Below are 20,976 nucleotides of genomic sequence, written 5' to 3' on the forward strand. Positions count from 1 at the left end.
ACCCCAGTAAATCCAAGAGGGATCCGAGGCTCTTTGCATACCCACGTATCATCCGATATTACCCGTATCAGCCCCCAAACCCCACCTCGGCTGGTCTCCTATAATCCCTTACTAATTCCGGGAGGTATGCAAGAATTATCCACATCATGGAGGATTCGTGTCATCCATCAATTACCATCCGCTTACTTATCTTAAACCATTTAACGGAGCTATTACACCGCTCTACATTGGGATTCTTTATAGTCAGTATTCTCCCAATCCTGCTATCAATACCCTCCTGTAACCACACAGCATGCATCATAATCAAGACAAAAACTGGAGTGTCCAACAAAAAACCTGTCTTCACACCCGGCCAGGATTCTCACGATGCCATATTCCTCTTCTTTTTTTTTTTTTCCCCTGTCCCCTTCATGGCAGCTGCTGTCTCGCCGGTCGGGCGCGCTGCGGCCTGGGACGGAGAGGATCAATAGGTCGGTTCCTGCCGCGTCTAGATGGGCCATAACTTAAGGCTGCAGCAATCCAATCCGGAACGATGCTCGGCGGGACTTCCAGTAGGATAAAAAGGGCTGGCAGATCCTGCGGCGAATGAACTGCAAGCACTGAACCTTGTTTCTTGACAATGAGGTGAAACGGGAAGCCCCACATATATGTCGCATCCGCTTCTTTGATTATATCCAGCAATGGTCGCAACACCCTTCTCATGTGCAAGGTACGAGCTGACAGATCAGGCATAATATGGATTTCCGCCCCTCGAAATTTCACCTGGCCAATGTTACGCATCTTGCGCATTAGGGCGTCTTTTACCGTGAAATAATGAATCCGACATACAATGTCTCTAGGTCTATCCGGGTCTGCCGACATGGGGCCCAGCGCTCTATGCACACGGTCCAGCTCAATATGGTTGTCCACAGGGTCTCCCAAAATACTATTAAACAATTCCACCACCACAGCGCGTATGTTGTTTCCTTCCTTGTCCTCTGGCAAGCCTCTGATCCGTACGTTATTGTGCCTATTTCGGTTCTCCAAGTCATCGTGATCTAACACCATTGCCTGTATTAATGAGTGTTGCGAGCGCATTTGGTCTTCCAGCCTGTCTAATCTGCTTCCATGAGTATTTGTTTGCTGCTCAATGGCGGAGACCCTAGAACACATCTGCTCCACCGTGCGGTTCACCTCCTCCAAGCTTGTACGCTGCATTTTTTCCATCCTTTCCAGCATGCTATCAAAAAAGTTCTGTGATGGAAGATGTTTAATGGCCTCTGCCAGGTCCAATCTAGTCAGGAGTGGGGAGACAGGGTCGGTTGGCCACAAACCTCCATCAGGAGCTATCTCTGGGCTTGGGCTAATATCAGGGGGAGTCCCCAGGGATTTGGCTGGGATGGACGCACCTGATACAGCGCTGAATCGGGCCGAGGGCATCACTGCCGGCCGTTGAGGAGTCCCGCTGTGTGCTGCGGTCGCCATCTTGGAATCCTCCTGTGCCTGTGTGATGCGTGGCCGCAGGAATCGGGACAACGAAGATGCCGGCGTATTTTTCTCTGTATCTTTCAGATGCTTCCCCCGAGGCATGCCGCGATGGGTCAGAGTGAGGGTGTATACAGGTCGCCGATAAGGTAAATGTCACGGTTATAATCACGGTTGGCGGGAGCTCCTCAGAAAGCGTCCTTCTCCCTCACATACCGAGACCACGCCCCCTATTATAAATGTTCAGTTCCTATTTATTATCCAGCTCTTTTTCATTTTCAGAATAGTCGGGGTCCTATGTGAAAATCCTTCCCCCCGCACTACCTCCAATGTTACGTCCAGAATATTCACATTTACCTACCAGACTTTTCATTCTTGTGCTGTCTAGTGAATACATTTATGAAATATAATATAAAATATAGCATAAAATCTCCACAGTATCCATCCAGCAGGGCATTTTTAAGCTCTCGTACGATTCAGGTCTAGGCCCTCAAGTATGGTAAAGGCATGGTCAGACTGGCCCACCAAAGTACCAGCGGATCTTCTGATGGACCCAGGCTCTCACAGAATAATGGGCCCAAAGGTTCAACACAACCCCATTTGGAGATGATTTGGACTTAAAGTAATTCATTTGGGTTGACTCACAAATAACCTACTACATATTTTAGATAGGTTCTACATGTGCAATGTCAACAAGTGTACAATGCAATTAAAAGTGCATGTGTACATGTTCTGCATAGACGAAGAATAATTTCCTCTGGTGGAACCATGTTACCCTAGTCGAGTATTGGGTGTTTTGGACTAGGGTATGAAACTAGGTATTTGTTCATTGATACACTGAATTGGCCAAGTATACAAAATACACACATAAGAAGTGAAGATGTACTGAAATAAGATAAACTTACGCAGCTGCCTTCTCTAGATTTGGGGCAGATACATTCAAACCCATTATAGGTAGTAGGATATAGGCTGGTACAAAAAGAATTTAGAATACAACACTCTATATTTTTCCATAATACCTGGACTCCCCATTTTTTATATAGTGTTTTTGTGACTAGATGCCCCAGATTATTTATTTCTTCATAGAGTATTGATGTTCATTATATGTTTCCACAGTCCATCTACAAGGGATTATGTTGGCCTTCTGACTTTTATCTTCGCTATAAATGAAATTAACCAGGACCCTTCTCTTCTGCCCAATGTTACTTTGGGTTATCAGATATATGACACTTGTGGAGATGAAATCAAATCCTTCCAAAATATCCTACAAATCTTGTCTGGTGGAGAGAAAGAAGCTCCAAATTATTCTTGCAGAAAATATGGAGAAGTGGTTGGATTTGTCGGAGATTTGTATAAACAGGCGCAATTTTTAGATATAAATGGATACCCAATGGTAAGTGGAACCTGCAAACAATTATTAATAGTATCACAAATACACTGAATGGCCACTATTTTAGAAATACTCATCTAGTTCCAGGCTGGTCCTCCTTTGGACTTCAGAACCACAGTAATTAATTGTGGCACAGTACACACTAGGTGTTGAAATTGTTCTACAGGATTATTTGGCCATGTGGACAATATATATTCACGCAGTTGCAGCTGAAGTGTCCTCCTGCCATAGGGCAAGCAGTTGCCATGAAGAGATGAACTTGGTCAGCCACAATGCTTAGGTCAGTCCTACTGTACAAACATCCATCCACAGGTATCGGAGGACCCAGGGTGTGCCAAGAAAACATTCCTCGCACCATTACTGCTCCTCCACCAGTCTTGTTAGTTCACACCTGATAGGCAGCATTTATAGATTCATGTTGCTTGTGGCAAATTCTGACCCTCGGATCAGCATTTTGCAACAGAAATCTGACCAGGCAATGTTTTTCCACCACTGAGTGATCCAGTTTTTGTGCTCTTTTCCCACTAGAGTCTCTTTCCCTTTCCCAAATTATTTGCCTGCTGAAATAGACCATCTGGGCTGAGGAACGATGAGTTCGGACACATTAGTTGGAGCACCAGCATTGTATTCAGCTGCAATTTTCTTGACTGTGAACCGCCAGAACGATTCTTGACATCCACCTCTGATCCCTGTCATTGAGGACTTGTTGGGGTCCACAGGTTTCCCTTTTGCTGGATGTTTCTCTTCAGTCACAACATTCTTGATTTACTCTCAACACCATTGATAGAGAAAAGCCCACAAGCTTGTCATGTTTTGAAGTACTGGTCACGGCTAGTCTAGCACCGATGGCCTTGCCTTGTTTAAAGTCGCTCAAATCACTAAACTTTCCCATTCTAATGTGGATTTACACTATTTATTGATGCACAGAAAACTTGCTCACTTGACTTTATGTCGAACTCCGGAGTCACTTGTATAATTTTCATACAGGGAAGCTCCAACCTGAAAGGGCCAGTGTCTCTAGGAAAGTGGCCATTTAGTGTGTATGAACTTCATATACACTTGGATGAATACAAATCTAGTGAGTCTGTAATGGAAATAGAGATCCCGATTTTAATTTCACTAGGAATACAATGGAAATTAGAATATAGAAACCAACTCTGAATAGTGAGATAAATAACCAATTTCTATTAGTAACTAAATATTCACATAAATAACAACATAAAAGTTTCCTGTTTAAAGTGTACGGATGTAGCCATCTTTATCTTGACTCTGATAACTTGCTGCGGCGTGATATCACACAACAAAAGCCATTGAAAAGTAATTGAAAAAGTCAAATTAAAGTTTCTTGTCACTGTGTATTTAATGCATTAAAAATCAAGATAAAGATGCCTCTACCGCCAGTTGTGATCTCCTGGCCAAAATGACATTGGGTCTAAAGAGACACTGCTGCACGCTGGGCAGAACAGTTATCGTGGCAAGATTATGAGAGTCTCATGAATAGGGACTATTAAATAGAATAAGACCCATGCACATTACTCTCTGGGTGATGTATGGCTTCCAAGGAAGGAACGCAGTTCAGGGAGCTTGGCTCCTAGCATCATAGTTATGTATGACACAAGGTTCCCTGCCTCCCTGCGGGAAAACTGTCCGTACCTAAACATGTTTTCAGTACAGGACAGTATTTCCGCGAGGAGGCAGTGACTCACAGCGTCATACACAGCTATGATGCTAGGAGCCCGCTCCCTGAACTGTGTTAGGTCCGGGAAATGTGTCCGACATGCGGTCCGTATATCACCGAACGAACACGGTCGTGTGCATGAGGCCTAAGCTGCGCACTTCTGGAAACAATGGAGCTAAAAATACTTCACCTTACAGACAGGCATAGCTGATATTAGGCTCGTTGATTTCATAGGTATGTTGTTTTAACTTTTTCCTTTCCAGAGTGCCCAGCTTAGAGGGAATACTGCCGCCCAGTGTATTGTAGTGTCTCTCTACGCCCAATATCAGGTCTGGTGGGAGATTGCAATTGAAGGTAGACTTTAAAGTTTGACTGTCATTTGGAAAAAAAATGACAGGTCATAGTGCTATGTCAGAATTTTTGATTCATGGGGTCCAGGTCCTGTAACCCTCAACAAACGCTGAAACAAAGGGGCAGAAGTGCTCTGTGCCCCATCACTTGTGCTTGCCATTGCTCAGCTCTTTTATGAGAGGTGAGCAGAATAGTGTATGGACTGATTTACTTTCTTTTAGTGATGTGTGAGGATTCTCAGGACCCAGACTCCCACTGAGAAAAAACACTGACATGTTACTTTGACATGTCAGAAGTTGTTTGAAATTACATTTACCCTTTAAGCCATTTAATTTCTGAATTGATCTTAAGGCTCAGAACTATTGATATAAAAGCCATAATGAATGAAAAGATACGAACCAGAAGATTCATTCATAATATCCTGGATAATATTTCCTTCGAGAATTGTATATATACAGAACTCTATGGTAGTTATAGTGAAAGTCAAGTGCAGAGTCTGTTTCTATAATTCCTACAGAGTGTGTATGGAGCACACTAATGATTGGTGGGGGTTTCAGTGGTGGGACCCACAGTGGTCGAATAGATAGGTGAAAAAATGTTTATTGTGGGGAAAACCCCTTTAATTTTAGTGTAACCCCTTGAAGGAGCATTTATCACTGCTTTCTAAAAATTGGATCTGTCATGAGGATATGCTACTCTTTTTATAGGGGTTTCCAATCATTAATATTTCTATCATATCCACAGAATATATCATAAATGGTGGACAGGTGCGTATCCCACTACTTGAAACCTCACATATCTGGGGAACGTGCGTCCCTTGATCCCTGTTTGTCATTGCTCAGCCGTCCCAGTCTCCGTAGATTTTCATGGATAGGTGGATTCTCTTGCCCCGGCCCTCTTCATTGGAGTCTTTGGGAGTTGCAACAGTGTAAAGCTCGGGCAATACTTCCTTAAATGTTGTTGTGCATGTTGCCAGATAGGATTAAAGCAGGGGCGGGGAACATCAGGCCCGTGGGCCATATAAGGCCTGCAAAATCATTTGGTCTGGCCACTGCTGACACACACCGACCTCAATCACAACGCCGCGTAGTTCACAACTTGGCTCCGTCCGCCCTCCTCCTGCTCCTAAATGTGAGTGACGTCAAGTTAGTGTCGTTCTGAGGTCGGTGCGTGCTGGCCCGGGAGTGGACAACAATTATCACGTATCCACTATCCACAGGTGAAAAATGTCTGATCACTGGGGGCCCCACTGCTGGGTCCCCACCAATCACAAGAACCGGGGAGCTTGAATGCTCCCGCCGCCCCATATAATTGTCTATGGGACTGATAAAAACCAGCCGAGCGCTGTACTCATCTGTTTCTGTAATTCCCATAGACTTTGAATGGAGCAGCAGGTAACATACTCGACACTGATTCATTCAAATTCTTTCTCACTACGGTCAAGCAGTGAGTAGGAAAAGAGGGTTCTTAACCCCCACTCTTTGAACCGGTGGGGGTCCCAGCTATGGGGGATCCTAGTGATCAGATCACATGTCCTGTGGAAAGGTGATAGATGTTGATTCTGTGAATATCTCCCTCACTCCCAGCCAATTTTTATCTTTTCATATTAGTTTTTCCTTCCCTATCTTGCAAAAGCTATAACATTTAGACATTTACATTTTTCCATCGATATAGCCAAATGGCGGCTTTCCTTTGCAGGAGGAGTTGCATTTTTTTCATGGCACCATTTATTTTACCATATCATGTACAGGAAAACTAGAGAAAAAAATGGATTATGTCAAAACACATGGAGAAAGTCAGTATTTCCATTTAGCACTTAAAAGGGTTTTCCAATATCTAAGGATAAGCCCCAACAGATTCCTAATGGGTAAACATAACAAATAGCAGCACGCAGGGATGAGCATACCATATGTGCAACCAGTGCAGTTGTAAAGGGTTCCAGTAGGTAAGGGGGCCCACTGACACCCTAAAAGTAGTTTCACACTGTCTATAAGATTGTGTCACGAACTGTAGGTATGTGGACCTATTGGGCCATACCGCTGTGGCGGGATAGCAGCTGGCCAGAGTCAGCTGCAGGCACCTGGCACGTAGCTGAAACAGGAAGAGGAATTCATAGATGTTGGCCATAGATGATGAAGAATGGTGTAAAAGCAGTGGACTCACTTGTGTGGTTGTTGTATGAGAACTCGGCCCAAGGAAGAAGCTGCACCCAGTCATCATGTTGCATGGAGATAAAGTGTCATAGATAATTCTCCATTATTTGGTTAATCCTCTCAACTTGACCATTGGACTGGGGATGATAGGCTGAGGAAAAGTCCAACTTCACATCCAGGCATTTACAAAGGGCTCCCCAGAACCTCGAGGTAAACTGAACCCCCCTGATCAGATACAATATGAAGAGGCAAGCCATGCAAGCGGAAGATGTTTTGGATGAAGAGGTTAGTCAGTCAAGAAGTAGAAGGTAGGCCGGTCAGCGGAACAAAATGAGCCATATTCTAGAACCGGTCCAGCATCACCATGGCCAGTAACTCCCGATCCCCAATAGAGTAATTGCGCTCTGCGGGAAAAAAAAGTCTAGAATAATAGCCACATACCACTGCCTTCCCTTTGGAACTTCTCTGGAACAGAAGTGCACCTGCACCAACAGAGGAGGCATCCCCCTCCAACGAAAACTGTCGAGATACATCAGGATGATGGAGGGTTAAGGTTGATGTGAAGGCACTCTTAAGGCTATTAAATGTATATTCTGTATCCGGAGTCCACACATTGGCGTTCACACAATTTTTGGTGAGGGTAGAGATGGGAGCAGTCAGTGAAGAGAAGTTTGGGCTAAACTGCTGATAGAAGTTAGTAAAATCCAAAAAACACTGTATGGACCTCAAGCCTTAATGACGTGGCCATTCTAGGATGGATTTTACCTTCTCAGGATCCATCTTGAGGCATTGATCCAAGATGATGTAGCCCAGGAAGGGTAGAAATTTCTTCTCAAACACGCACTTCTCCTGCTTGGCATACAGGCGATTCTCCCTTAATCGCAGCAGAACTTGACGAACATGTCTCCGATAAGTCGTCGGATCTGGAGAAAAAATCTAAATGTCATAGAGATAGACTACAACACAGACATAGAGGAGATCTTGGAAGATGTCATTGGCAAACTCTTGGAAGACTGCGGGAGCGTTACACAGACAAAAGGGCATTACCGGGTATTCATAATGCCCGTCTCTGGTGTTGAATGCCGTCTTCCATTCATCACCCCGGCAGATCTGGATTAAGTTGTAATCCCCACGTAGGTCTAGTTTAGAGAAAATCTTGGCTCCTCGTATGTGGTCAAATAGTTCGGAAATTAGTATCAATGAATATTTGTTCTTGACCGTGATTTGATTGAGGCCCCGGTAGTCGATTCAAGGCCGAAAAGACCCGTCTTTCTTCTTGACAATGAAAAACCCGGCCCCGGTCGGGGAAAAGGATTTTTGTATGAAACCCCTCTCCAGATTCTCCCTGATTAAAGCTGACATAGACTGAGTCTCTGGCAAGGAGAAAGGGTATACCTGTCCATAAAATTGGGACGCATTAGGAACCAGTTCAATAGGTCAGTCATAGGACCGGTGTGGGGGCAGCGTCTCAGCCTCCTTCTTCCTGAAGACATCCGCAAACTGAGTAATGAGGAGGTAATCCTGCCAATGACTGAGGCAGAGTAGTTTGGGCCAGATGCATCTGCAACAAACAGCGATTGAGACACTTAGAGCCCCATTGGAGAACCTCTCCGGAATTCCAGTCCAGGATTGGGGCATGTAGTCAAAGCAAAGACAGACCCATCAGCACAGGGTTGACGGCTTTGGGCAGGAAAATAAATGAAATTTTTTCCGAATGAAGGGCTCCAACTTGGAGCTTCAGCGGTTTGGTTTCAGATACAATTGGATTGGGCAGAGGCAGTCCATTCACTGAGGCAACAGCCAAAGACAAAGACGTCTACAGAGGGGCTGTGGGCAACTGGAGAAGATCCACAAGGTCTTTTTTGGATGAAGTTAGCTGCTGATCCAGATTTCAGATAGGCAGAGACCCGGTGCGACTTTTCGCCGGACACTATGGTCAGGGGGATGGATAGTTTTGAAGTTTGTGTTTTTTATTCAGCACTGTATTGCCTAGGTTTGTCTCTCCAACCAATCCTAGGCATTTAAGTTTTTTTGCTTCTGAGGGCATAAAAGCACAACATGGCCTCCAAGGCCTCAATACAGACAAAGTCCTAAAGTGCATTTGCGTTGTTTCTCCTGGACGGATAATTTGAGCCAGTCCACCTACATAGGCTCCTCTGGTGGAACCACTGGTGAGGGCAACAGGGATTGCTGGAAAGTAGGAGCCAGCTTGGGAAGTCTTCTCTCCCGACAAACCTCTTGGGATCGCTCCCGGATACTCATGTCAATACGGATGGCGAGAAGAATGAGGTCATACAACGTCAGGTGACAGATCACGAGCAGCAAGCTCGTCTATAATCACGGAAGACAGTCCCTGCCAGAATGTAGCCACCAAAGCCTCGTTGTTCCAGGACAGCTCTGACACCAGGGTGAGAAACAGTATGGCATACTCGCCCACGGAGGTGTCTCCCTGGTGAAGGGTCAGCAGAGATGCAGCAGCAGATGTGACTCACCCAGGTTCCTCAAATACAGAGTGGAAAGTCCGTAGGAATCACTGGAAGTCACGGGTCTCCGCTCTGACGTTCCCAGATAGGATTCACCCATGCTAGGGCCTTGCGCCATCCGACGGTAATGCTTCGGCATGAAGGCTGAAGTGGATCTGACACTGGTCCATAAAACCCCTGCAGGTACTCTCGTCTCCATTGAAGTGAGAAGGTAGTGGCAGCGAGAATCGGGAGTCGATACTGGTTCTGCCAGGAGGTTTATTAGGAGGAACAGCCGGAGGAACAGGAACAGGTGCCTTGATGGCTGCAGCTTCCAGAGGCATTACTGTGCAATGGAGTTCACTGCCAGGAGGAGTTGGTCTTGTCTTGACCGAAGGTCTCGCAGGTCTATATGCATGCCTTGTGACGTTGTCATGGTCTTGGGTTGACCAGTGGGGTCCATGACCTGAGCATACTGGCAAGATCTGTGGGTATGTGGACCCACTGGGCCGTACCGCCGTGGAAGGATAGCATCTGGCCAACAGAGTACCAAGCCAATATATTATTAGTAAAAGCACAAGGGTACCTGTTGTGGTTCATACAGTAGCAACGGCTAGGCACAGATGGGACCTTGACAGCAGACACAAGACGTGGTGTACCACAGCAGGCGGAACTGGTGGCACAACACGACTCCAACAAGTTTAAGGCACAGGAACAAATAGCATGGGATACAGGGTACAGGTAGCACGGCACAGAAAAGACGAGAACATAACACTGGGAGACCATTTGCAAGACTAACTTAGGAAAACACAACAACGCTCAGGCAATGAGCAAAGAGGCAGAGCCCTTTTTATAGTCCAGGGTGATCATGGGCTAACTAATGATAATTTCCATGTGCTCGCGTTGTCCCTTTAAAGCCGGCACTGGCGTGCACTCGCACCCTATGGGACACAACAGACCGGAGCGGAAGTGAATGCTGGCATCTCCTGTGGAGACGCCAGGATCCCTCACAGATCCATGGCTGCGGCCGCCAGGGGGTGAGTAATCCCGACGGTCCGTGGCCATGAACGCTACAAATTGTATGTAAGGGACAGAGCTAATACATTTAATGGCTCAGAATTACTGGTGGACTGTTAGAGAGATATATGCGGTTTCTTTATAGATAGTTATCGGAGAGCAAGGGACCCACGTATTGTTCTTGCAGAGGGGCCCTCTACTGTCTGTGCCCGCACCTGGTAATGCAGTACATTTACCGCTTGTATACTGCACCATTCCCTAGTCACTGGCGCTTTAGTTCTTCTCCTTAGAATGACACATCATACACAACACATAAAAATGACTTCACATTGCTGGTCAAAGCGTCATGAATGGCACATAATTACGGGGGGTAAAAAATGGCTTTTGCGGTCATGTGTTGCATGGGACATGTCATTGCAATAAGGAGCTTAACAAGACGTGGAAGGGAACAGAAGTATCTGAGGCACCGGAATGTATATTAGTGAGTGTACCACATACTGCAGTGAGTACTATGCTAATAATTTTTGGTCCCCACATAACCCCTTTACATTTTCTCCATACCAAATTAGAAAACCACAACTCTAATAGAAACTCTGTACATTTCTATTTGTAGATCAGCCATGTGGCTACTGCTCCACCAACAAGGAAAAATAACTTAGTAAAGTCATTTTACACAACTCAGAAAAATAACATGGCCATGGTAGAGGCTGCAGTTTTATACTTGAAACACTTTGGATGGAACTTGGTCGGCCTGATTATGTCAAAGGATTTATACAAAGAAACAGAACAGGCGGAGATGGTAGAATTTTTTAAAAAGGAAGAAATCTGCTTTGAGTATATTATTATATTCCGTGATATTCACGCTCATTCTTTTCAGGAAAAACTGAACATGATAGAAAACTCCATCTCCAGGGTTCTAATTGTTGCCGGCCAGCTTGCAACTGAGTTGAAATATTTACTGAACCTCTCAGAATACATCCAGCAAAACGTCACACTTCTTATACTTAATATGTGGTGGTATAATACCATTACACAACCGCTAACAGTCATTCATGCCTGTAATTGTAGTTTGAGCTTTTCAATATTAGGAAAAACTATCCCTGGTCTGGGGGTATTTATCAGCACAGTAGACCCTACTACTCACCCAACAGATCCATTACTGGAGGATATCTGGTACTATGCAAATCATTGTAATATCTCAAATCTATTTCGCCTCAGGTTTCAGCAATGGGTTAATAAATTTACTCTACAGAACTGCACAGGACTTAAGCTCCAGATTCCAGCTGAGTTTGTAGGAATGTATGTGGACAGTAACTACTATGTGTACAGTGCAGTATATAGCCTGGCTCATGCTCTTCATGACATGCAAATGATTGGAAAAGGAAATGGTAAAGAATCCAGATCTCATCAATATACACACAAGGTAATAATATAGCAGGTAACGAACACTACTACTAGATATATACCAATGGTAAAAACATAAGCAATTGCATAACACTTGTACACATACCAAAGAGATACAAGGTAAATATTTGAAATCTGTCAATAAAGGAAGAAGAAGTTAGGCTTCGTTCACAACTGCGCTAGGGCTCCGTTCCGACTTTCCGTCAGAGCTTCCCGTCAGAACGGGGCCCTGACTGAAACAAACGGAAACCATAGGTTTCCGTTTGCATCACCGTTGATTTCAATGGTGACGGATCCGGTGCCAATGGTTTCCATCTGTCTCAGTTGTGTAAGGGTTCCGTCGTTTTGACGGAATGAATAGCGCAGTCGACTACGGTATTGATTCCATCAAAACGACGCAACCTTTACACTACTGAGACAAACGGAAACCATTGGCACCGGATCCGTGACCATTGAAATCAATGGTGATACAAACGGAAAACCTATGGTTTCCGTTTGTTTCCGTCAGGGCTCTGTTCTGACGGGAAGCTCTGACGGAACGTTAGAACGGGTCCCTGATGCAGATGTGAACGAAGCCTTAGTAAATATATAAACATGATCAAATCAATTTGTTTCCTCCTAATTATCACTTCATAATACAAAAAAGACTAAAGGGTAAAATCTAATTTACGTAACTCTTTTAAACCTCAAAAGTTGTTCGAATATCTAGGAGGGAAGAAATTTCCGGAACTGACTTGTTACAACGGTGACGTCCTATTACAGGACCGCGCTGGAAGTCAAAGATCATTTTACAATGACCCATTCTATCACAAATGTTGGTAAAGATGACTGCATGGCGAGTGTTGGATGTTATATGTACATCCATGGGAATGGGACTGAATGAAAGACCTGAATTCAATAATTAAAAGACGTGTCCCAATACTTTTATCCATATCGTGTAGCTCCTCCATGGGGCGGGAAACCAGCTGGAATGGAAGGATATGCTTCCGAGCATGGACACTAATGCATGTAACATTTGGAAATGAATAGAAGACTATGTATTATTGCAAAAAATAAATTTTTATTAAATATTTAAAACAAAGTTCATGTGGTGTTTGCTGCTATTGGACAGAAAATACCTGTGTAACATCTGATGGAGAATGGCAGAATTTTTTTTTTTGCTGGCTTCATATGGAATCTGGGACCGATTCTTTTAAATCGGCTGGCCAATTACTTATGGTTTGAAAAAATTTGGCACCAATCACAAGTGCCCCAATTTTCATGCTGTATTTAAGTTGGATGCAGTCATAGAAAAGAGAGCAATCACAACTCTACTCCTAATTTTTAAAAATACTATACTCACCTCCCCTGGTTTTCCATAGCGACGCGTTCTTGCCGGTCTCCTGAGATGATGTCATTTTGTCCAATGTGACCGCTGCAGCTACGGGAGATCAGGGGAGAATGGTATTTTCTGTTTATTTCCCTCTTCCTTTTTCTAATCTGTAAAATGGTGGCCAATTTGCTCATCTCCTTTAATAAAGCATATTGAAAACCAAACTTAGTTGAATAAATGTATTGTTTTTGTTTAATTTAATTTGGAGTCTATAAAGCAGGAATGTAAAGAAATAACTGATGACATCATCTGATGACATCATCATAACCCTGTAATTATGATATTTGTTTCCAGCTCTTCAGCTACTTAAGAAGAGTTAAATACACAGACAGCACTGGGACACAGGTTTCTTTTCAAGAAAATGGACAAATGAGGTCTCTGTCTTCAGTGAGCATATTACATTGGGTGATATCTATTAATGGGACAAGGTTTAGGAGTAAACCGCGGGGTGAGAACTTCTACAGTGACAAAGGTTTACAGTTCCAAATTGAGAATGAAAAATTTACATGGAAACAAGGAATTGTAAGTAATTATAAGATGATACGCAATGTACATTAAAATGAGACAGTCTGAAAATAATATTCCCAGGCCCTCCTCTACGATGCGACAGACAACCTTCAAATTTGAGAAACATTTAGATTAGGAGTTCAGTGCCTTTTGATCCACAAAAAGGAACCTTTCACTGCAATGTAAGGAACTGCAAAAACAGTTCTGATATAATGTTCACAGATAGGATACAAATCCCTAAATGTCCTATTACACAGCCCAATATGGGTCGTGAAAACGAGCACCGATCAACGAAACAGCTCATTGATTGGCGCTCGTTTGCTCCTTTTACAAAGAGCAACGATTGGTTATGTATGGGAACTGTCACTGTCTGTGCGTACGTGGACCCACTGGGATGCACCGCCGTAGCGTGGAGGCAGCTGGCCAAACAACAGAACACCCCAGCAATATTTAGTCCCGCTCTAGGGTACTTGATTAGTCCATACAGTGGCCGAAGCTTTGGCACGGATGGAGGTGGGTGCAGCAGGTTACGCCAGACGTGGCGGATCACACTGGATGTGGAAGATGACACTGGACGTGTCAGATGACACTGGACGTGGCAGACGACAGCAGATGCAGTGGGACACGACTACAACACTAACAGGAACAAGAACACAACACGGGATACAGGTAACAGGACACAGGTAACAACAGGAATGGGATAACACTAAGGGACCATTTGCAAGACTGACATGGGAATACTAACAATGCTCAGGCAAGGATCACAAGGGCAGAGCCCTTTTTGTAGTCCAGGGAATAATGGGCAGTTGATGATGAATCTATTTGTGCGCGCTGGCCCTTTAAGTCGCACCCTACGGGACACAGCGGACCGGAGCGGAAGTGAGCGCTGGCTTCTTCTGGGAAGGAGATGCGAGCCAGCGCTCACAGATTCATGGCTGCCGGGGGGTGAGTAAACCCGACGGTCCGCGGCCATGGACGCTACAGTAATGAGCGATCGTTACTATGATCGTCCATCCCCATACTTTTCCATCATGTTGGCAGCACATCTCCCTGTCTACACACGGCTGCATAAAAGAGCAGATCAGTCGATGAATGAGCATTTGATCGTTCATCGGCTGATCGTTGCCCTGTTTACACAGGGCGTTTTTTCGGGAACGAGCATTCATATAAACGCTCGTTTGTCCGATCATTGGCCCGTGTAAAAGGGCCTTAACACACAGTAGATTATAAGGGGTCTCTATGTTGGAGAAACAGGACAGAGACTTTAAGCAAAGATGAGGTTTCACTGCCACAGAATTAAAGACAAAAACCTGTGGCTAAATATTTTCTTGGCTCAGGACACAACAAAAACATGAAAGTTAGAGTCTATGACTACACATTTATGACAGTCTTTGACAAACTTAACATAGGATTCAATTTGTTGCAAGGATTTATTTAATGTTTAGATATGAGCAAATTTCTCGAAATTTCTTTTGGGTGTGATTCAATCATATGGGTCATCCGATTCAATTCTGTCCGAAAACTTGTGTCTAACGCACTGATGTATTTTAGGACTGTATCCATCTCCTTTCAAGCTCTTTAATATCTAGCCAGCATTACAGATTTCAAAATGACAGCATACCCCTATACCCTGCTGCCAGTTTGCCACAATTCGCGGGCTTTGAACCCTATTAGAAACTTTTAGAAAATTTGGGCTGAATTCCAATCGCATAGAATCAATTCACTCATATCTTGTCGTCATGTTATAACATCTAAGGAATCTACTCCAGAGATAGTGGGGCATCAGCTCTATGAGCTTACATTAATTTAGGGATAATAAGGATCAATTCACATGGGGTTGAAATGCAGATTTATCCTGAAAATTTTCCCAAGTAAAGTCTGTAGGGTAAGGCCTCATACACACATCCTTCACCGTTTTCATGTCAGTTCAAAATGGATCTGTGCGTCCGTTGTGACATCCGTGCTGTTTCCGTTGTCACCTCACATCCGTTCCTTTGTTCCGTTTTAAACAGACGTTGTGGTTCAGTTTGTCTTCCGTTTTAAACGGTCCTTTAAAATCTATCTTGTGTGTTTCATGCAGGGAACATTGGCACGCCCTGCCGTTACATGGCAACAGATCCGTGAAAAATGGACGGCACACGGATTCCTTCCGTGTGCCGTCCGTTGTTTTGACGGACCCAAAGGCTTCAATGGGCGAGACGGACATTGAACAATGGACAGAAGTAGGACATGTTCTACTTTTGACTTAACAGACACACCGAACCGTTAAAACAACGTGTGCGTGGCCCCCAGAGAAATGAATGTGTCGGTGTGCTATCCATTAAAAAAACGGATAGAACCCTGATGAAAAGAACTGAAGTGTGCTTGAGGCCTAATACAGTACAAGGCAAGTGGATGAGATCTTAACAAATCTCATCCACGTGCTGTGGAATTTTTCGACACAGAAAGTGACCTGCAGTGCAGATTTTTTAATCCACAGCAGTGAATTTTCGTTGCAGATTTTCCCATGAAATTTGATGGGGAAGTAAAAATCTGCAACCAAATCTGAAAGCAATGTATTGTTGCAGCAAAATCAGCATTTGGGGATTTTAAATTAATGTTTTTGTTTCTTTTCTCTTTCATAGAAAATTTACAGGGAAATCCTGCCAAATGGTTTTGGCTAATCTGCAACAAAATTGATGCAGATTTTTTCTGCGGATTTCAGCGGATTCAGACTTGCTCCTGATCCATGAACTAATTAAGGACTTTACTCCCCGAGCTCATTCTTTTATTCTGTATTTTAAATATTCCATTTATTACACTACTTGTTCTGTGTGTATATAAATTAGCTTGAATTTGGTTAAGGACTCCAATTGCTCATGAAATATTTTAATAAAATATCATGACAGGCTAACAAAACCCTAGTTAGGCTGCAATTCACATCATAACCACTGGGTGGCCTCATATAGATACATATAGCATAGGCATCTCGTGACAGAGCATCAAGAAACCATGTTGTTGTTTTTTTATCAAAGATGGTAATTTCGCACCACAATGAAGGACACATCTACATGGCTGTTGTGGAAAATGTTAAGAATAAAAAACATAAGGGTATATATATATATATATATATATATATATATATATATATATATATATATATATATATATATATGTATATACATATATATATGTATTATGTATATATAAACATTATACAAAACGAATATATTGATGTGTATATGTATAAATATATAAACACAAAAAGGGCAAAATGAATGGACCTGTAGGTTATTTTCTGACGTCAAATTCTATGTTTCTATACAATACTCCCGTATTGCAATATATTATGCCGGCCATTGTTATACTGACAGACAGCCTTTTAGCTGACAGTCATGGCAGCCCCCGGTGGCCTCTATAAGGCCACCGGCTGCCATTGCAACCCATAAATCGTTGAGTTACCAATGGGGTGAAAAAGAGAATCCATTCCTCTGTCTAACTACTTAGATGCCACTATTGGTATCTTAGGGGTTCAATTACCAATAATTCTGATCCCAGGATCGCTCATTTTCCCTTCAGCTACACTTCAGAGACTAGGAGGTTTTCCTCAACACCCATTCACAGCAATGAGCATCAATTGATTTTCAAAGGAAGTTAAGTTTTCTGACTTTTAGGATGGATTCTTGTAACTAACAATTATTGGTGATTTCCCCTTTAACTCCTATAAACTATGGACTCTCGTTATCCCTAATGGTCAATTATTATTTTATCTTTTACAGTTTCCACAATCTCGCTGCAATGAGAAATGTTCCCCTGGATACAGGAAAGCTCGGGATAGAAGACATCTGGTCTGTTGTTATGACTGTGTCCCATGTTCTAAAGGAGAAATGTCAAACTTAACAGGTATGATAGCAATATTAAAGTGAACCTCCTGCTATAGTCAATAATATAGAACGCAGAAGCGTATACCATTAGTGGCTTGTTATCCATATTCTCAGGTCAATACACAGTGAATATGGACTGAAATATATTATTGAAATGTTTCTTATAGAGATTTAAATTAGTATGCCAAAGAATGAAGGAGTATATTGAGAAAATATTGTTGATGATACATGTTTTTTCTTTTTTGTATATTGGTTATCTCACAAAATACATGTATGACCTATCCTTTGTGATAAATATATTTGGGGACCTTCATAATTACTAGAATTGTGCTCCCGAGCCCTTCTTTCTTCCTCACTGCAGGACCCCAGTGAGTAGGAGTTTAAATGGATCGGTGTTCACACATGAGCAGTGCTGCTTGATTCAATGTCTATGGGGGTGACAGAAAGAGCTGAGCATTGTAATTGGCCATCTCTGTCAGCCCCATGACATTAAATGGAGCGGCGGGCCACATGCATGACCTGCCGCTCCAGTCAAACTCCTCCTTACTGCGGTCCTGCAATGAAATGAAAGCGAGGATGACCGTTCTAGTGATCGGTGGGGCCCCCAGTGATCATCCATTTATCACCTAGCTTGTGGGAAGGTGATAGATGTTTTACCTGGGATAACCACTTTAATGTTGATTATAATGAGAGAGCAAAACAAGGAAGCTAAACTATACGCTCACATGGAAGGGTCACTGTTAAACTAAGACCTTATCTAAGCTCGAAGTGTTTAGTAAAAAAAACATATTCATTACTTTATATTTATTCATTAATATTACCGTACTTATATAGCGCCATATTGTCCCCCCTTAAAAAAGACTCAATTTAACATTTAAAATCTTCTTTCTCTTCTTCTTCTCATTCTTCTTCCTATTCTTCTTCTTCTTTTTCTTCGTCTTCTTCCTATTCTTCTTCTTCTTCTTTCTCTTCTCCTTTTTCTTTATCTTCGTCTCCTTCTTATTCTTCTCCTTCTCCTTATTCTTCTCCTTCTGCTTCTTCTCCTTCTTCTTCTTCTCCTCCTCCTTCTCCTTTTTCTTCTTCTTCTCCTTTTTCTTCTTCTTCTTCTTCTTCTTCGTCTTCTTCTGCTCCTCCTTCTCCTTCCTCTTCCCCTTCTTCTTCTACTTCTTCTTTTTCTCCTTCTTCTTCTCCTTCTTCTCCTCCTTCTCCTTCCTCTTCCCCTTCTCCTACTTGTTCTTCTACTTCTTTTCTTCTTCTTCTTCTTCTTCTTCTTCTTCTTCTTCTTCTCCTTCTTCTCCTTCTTCTTCTTCTTCTTCTTCTCCTTCTTCTTCTTCTCCTCCTTCTCCTTCCTCTTCCCCTTCTCCTACTTCTTCTTCTACTTCTTTTCTTCTTCTTCTTCTTCTTCTTCTTCTTCTTCTTCTTCTTCTTCTTCTTCTTCTTCTTCTTCTTCTTCTTCTTCTTCTTCTTCTTCTTCTTCTTCTTCTTCTTCTCCTTCTTCTCCTTCTTCTCCTTCTTCTCCTTCTTCTCCTTCTTCTTCTTTTTCTCCTTCTTCTTCTTTTTCTCCTTCTTCTTCTTCTTCTTCTTCTTCTTCTTCTCCTTCTTCCTCTTCTTCACTACAGATAGTGAAATCTGCCACAGATGTCCTACTGATCATTGGCCGGATGAGACAAAAGTGAAATGTCTTCCTAAACCCTATGAGTTTCTGTCCTATAAATCAGATGTTTTTGCTTTAGTGTTTTCTGTATTTGTTGTGTTCTTTTCTATTGTCACAGGATTTATACTAGGATTATTTATAACACACTGGGACACTCCTATTGTGAAGGCCAATAACCGGACTGTGAGTGTTATCCTCCTGGTCTCCATCTTGCTGAGCTTCCTCAGCGTCTTCTGTTTCCTTGGTCGTCCTGTGGATATAACCTGTAAGCTGAGACAGACTTCATTTTCAGTCTTCTTTACCATTGCTGTTTCTTCTGTACTTTCTAAGACTATCACAGTCTGCATTGCTTTTAAAGCCACCCAACCCAGAAGTTCATGGAAAAAGCTGGTGGGACTGAAACTAGCTAATTATATTGTCTTGTTATGTTCTACTATCCAAGTTATGATCTGTATTATTTGGTTGACTATTTCTCCTCCATACCTTGAGTTTGATATGGTTAATTATGCCGGGAAGATCATCATTCAGTGTAACGAAGGCTCAGTCATTGCTTTCTACTCTATGTTGGGTTATATGGGGTTCCTGGCAGCTGTGAGCTTTGTTCTGGCTTTCATGGTGCGGACATTACCAGACAGTTTTAATGAGGCCAAGTACATCACCTTCAGCATGCTGGTGTTCTGCAGTGTCTGGATTGCCATGATCCCAGCTTATTTTAGCACCAAAGGGAAATATACTGTCGCTGTTGAGGTATTTGCCATTTTAACCTCAAGTGCTGGAATATTAGGCTGTATTTTTCTTCCAAAATGTTATATAATGCTCCTAAAACCTGAATTAAACATTAGAAAAGGAGTACTTAAAAAAAAGATTCAAAATTAATTTGTGTTATGAAATAAAAATTAGAAGACAGCAAAGAATATTTTTTACCTGTAAAATAAATTTATATCTCTTTTCAGATGATTGGTGAATGGCATGAAAAAAAACTAACTAGGACTCAACAGTGTTTTTTCTTTATTTGCATAAAAAAATCAATAAAAAAATCCATAAAAATATACATAACATACATAAACCCCAAAATGGTTCTATAACAAAGTACAAACTATCCCGGAAACAACAAGGCTTGTTGGAGCTCGGGTGTTACATACTGTATCTTGCTTCAGTGCTGCTCCCCCGTGTCTAGCTGACAAGTACTTAGCATTGCTATGTCAACCAGCGAAAGGCGATAACTTAGGGTAATTAGATCCTTGACTCCAAGTTTATTAGGGCAAACTCTACTACTTAATCGATATGGTCTAGTGGAGAGATTGTGGGTTCGAGAGAGATATGTCCATGCTCTTGCTTGATTAAGAACCTCAAGAAACATCCCAATGGTGCACACAAAGGATGTATTGGGAGGTGCCCTAACACGTGAGGTACTGTTACATACCACTCCTCGCTCCAGTGCTGCTCCTTGATGTCTCACCAGCGAGTTTGCAGCATTGACATGCCAACCAGCCAACATGCGTGGCTTTGGCGTCCAGTTTTTGGCAGCCTATTTGAGTAGGCAAGTGCCTCCTGCCCCTTTTCTGAGTACCAGTCGCCCTAGCTAGTACACTTTCTAGCCTAACCCAGCACCACTGTCCTAATAAATGTGCATGTTGGATACAGTTCCAGAAGACAATGGA

General features: G+C 42.8%; 1 protein-coding gene across 1 annotated transcript; it reads left to right on the forward strand.

Annotated features, from left to right (window-relative positions):
* The first annotated feature begins 1,575 nt into the window (after nt 1–1,575).
* Nucleotides 1,576–20,191, forward strand: LOC142694484 (vomeronasal type-2 receptor 26-like). Its single transcript, XM_075848071.1, has 5 exons — nt 1,576–1,613; nt 2,581–2,857; nt 11,129–11,938; nt 17,557–17,680; nt 19,281–20,191. Exons 1-5 carry the CDS (start codon nt 1,576–1,578, stop codon nt 20,189–20,191), a joined length of 2,160 nt encoding a protein of 719 aa, XP_075704186.1.
* The last annotated feature ends 785 nt before the right edge of the window (nt 20,192–20,976 follow it).

Source organism: Rhinoderma darwinii, chromosome 1 (genome assembly GCF_050947455.1).
Source record: "Rhinoderma darwinii isolate aRhiDar2 chromosome 1, aRhiDar2.hap1, whole genome shotgun sequence".
NCBI lineage: Eukaryota > Metazoa > Chordata > Amphibia > Anura > Rhinodermatidae > Rhinoderma > Rhinoderma darwinii.

Coding starts and splice junctions, on each gene's coding strand:
- LOC142694484 (XM_075848071.1), top strand. CDS start 1,576: ATGGGTCAGAGTGAGGGTGTATACAGGTCGCCGATAAG. Junction 1,614..2,580: donor GTATACAGGTCGCCGATAAG/GTAAATGTCACG, acceptor ATGTTTCCACAG/TCCATCTACAAGGGATTATG. Junction 17,681..19,280: donor AGAAATGTCAAACTTAACAG/GTATGATAGCAA, acceptor TCTTCACTACAG/ATAGTGAAATCTGCCACAGA.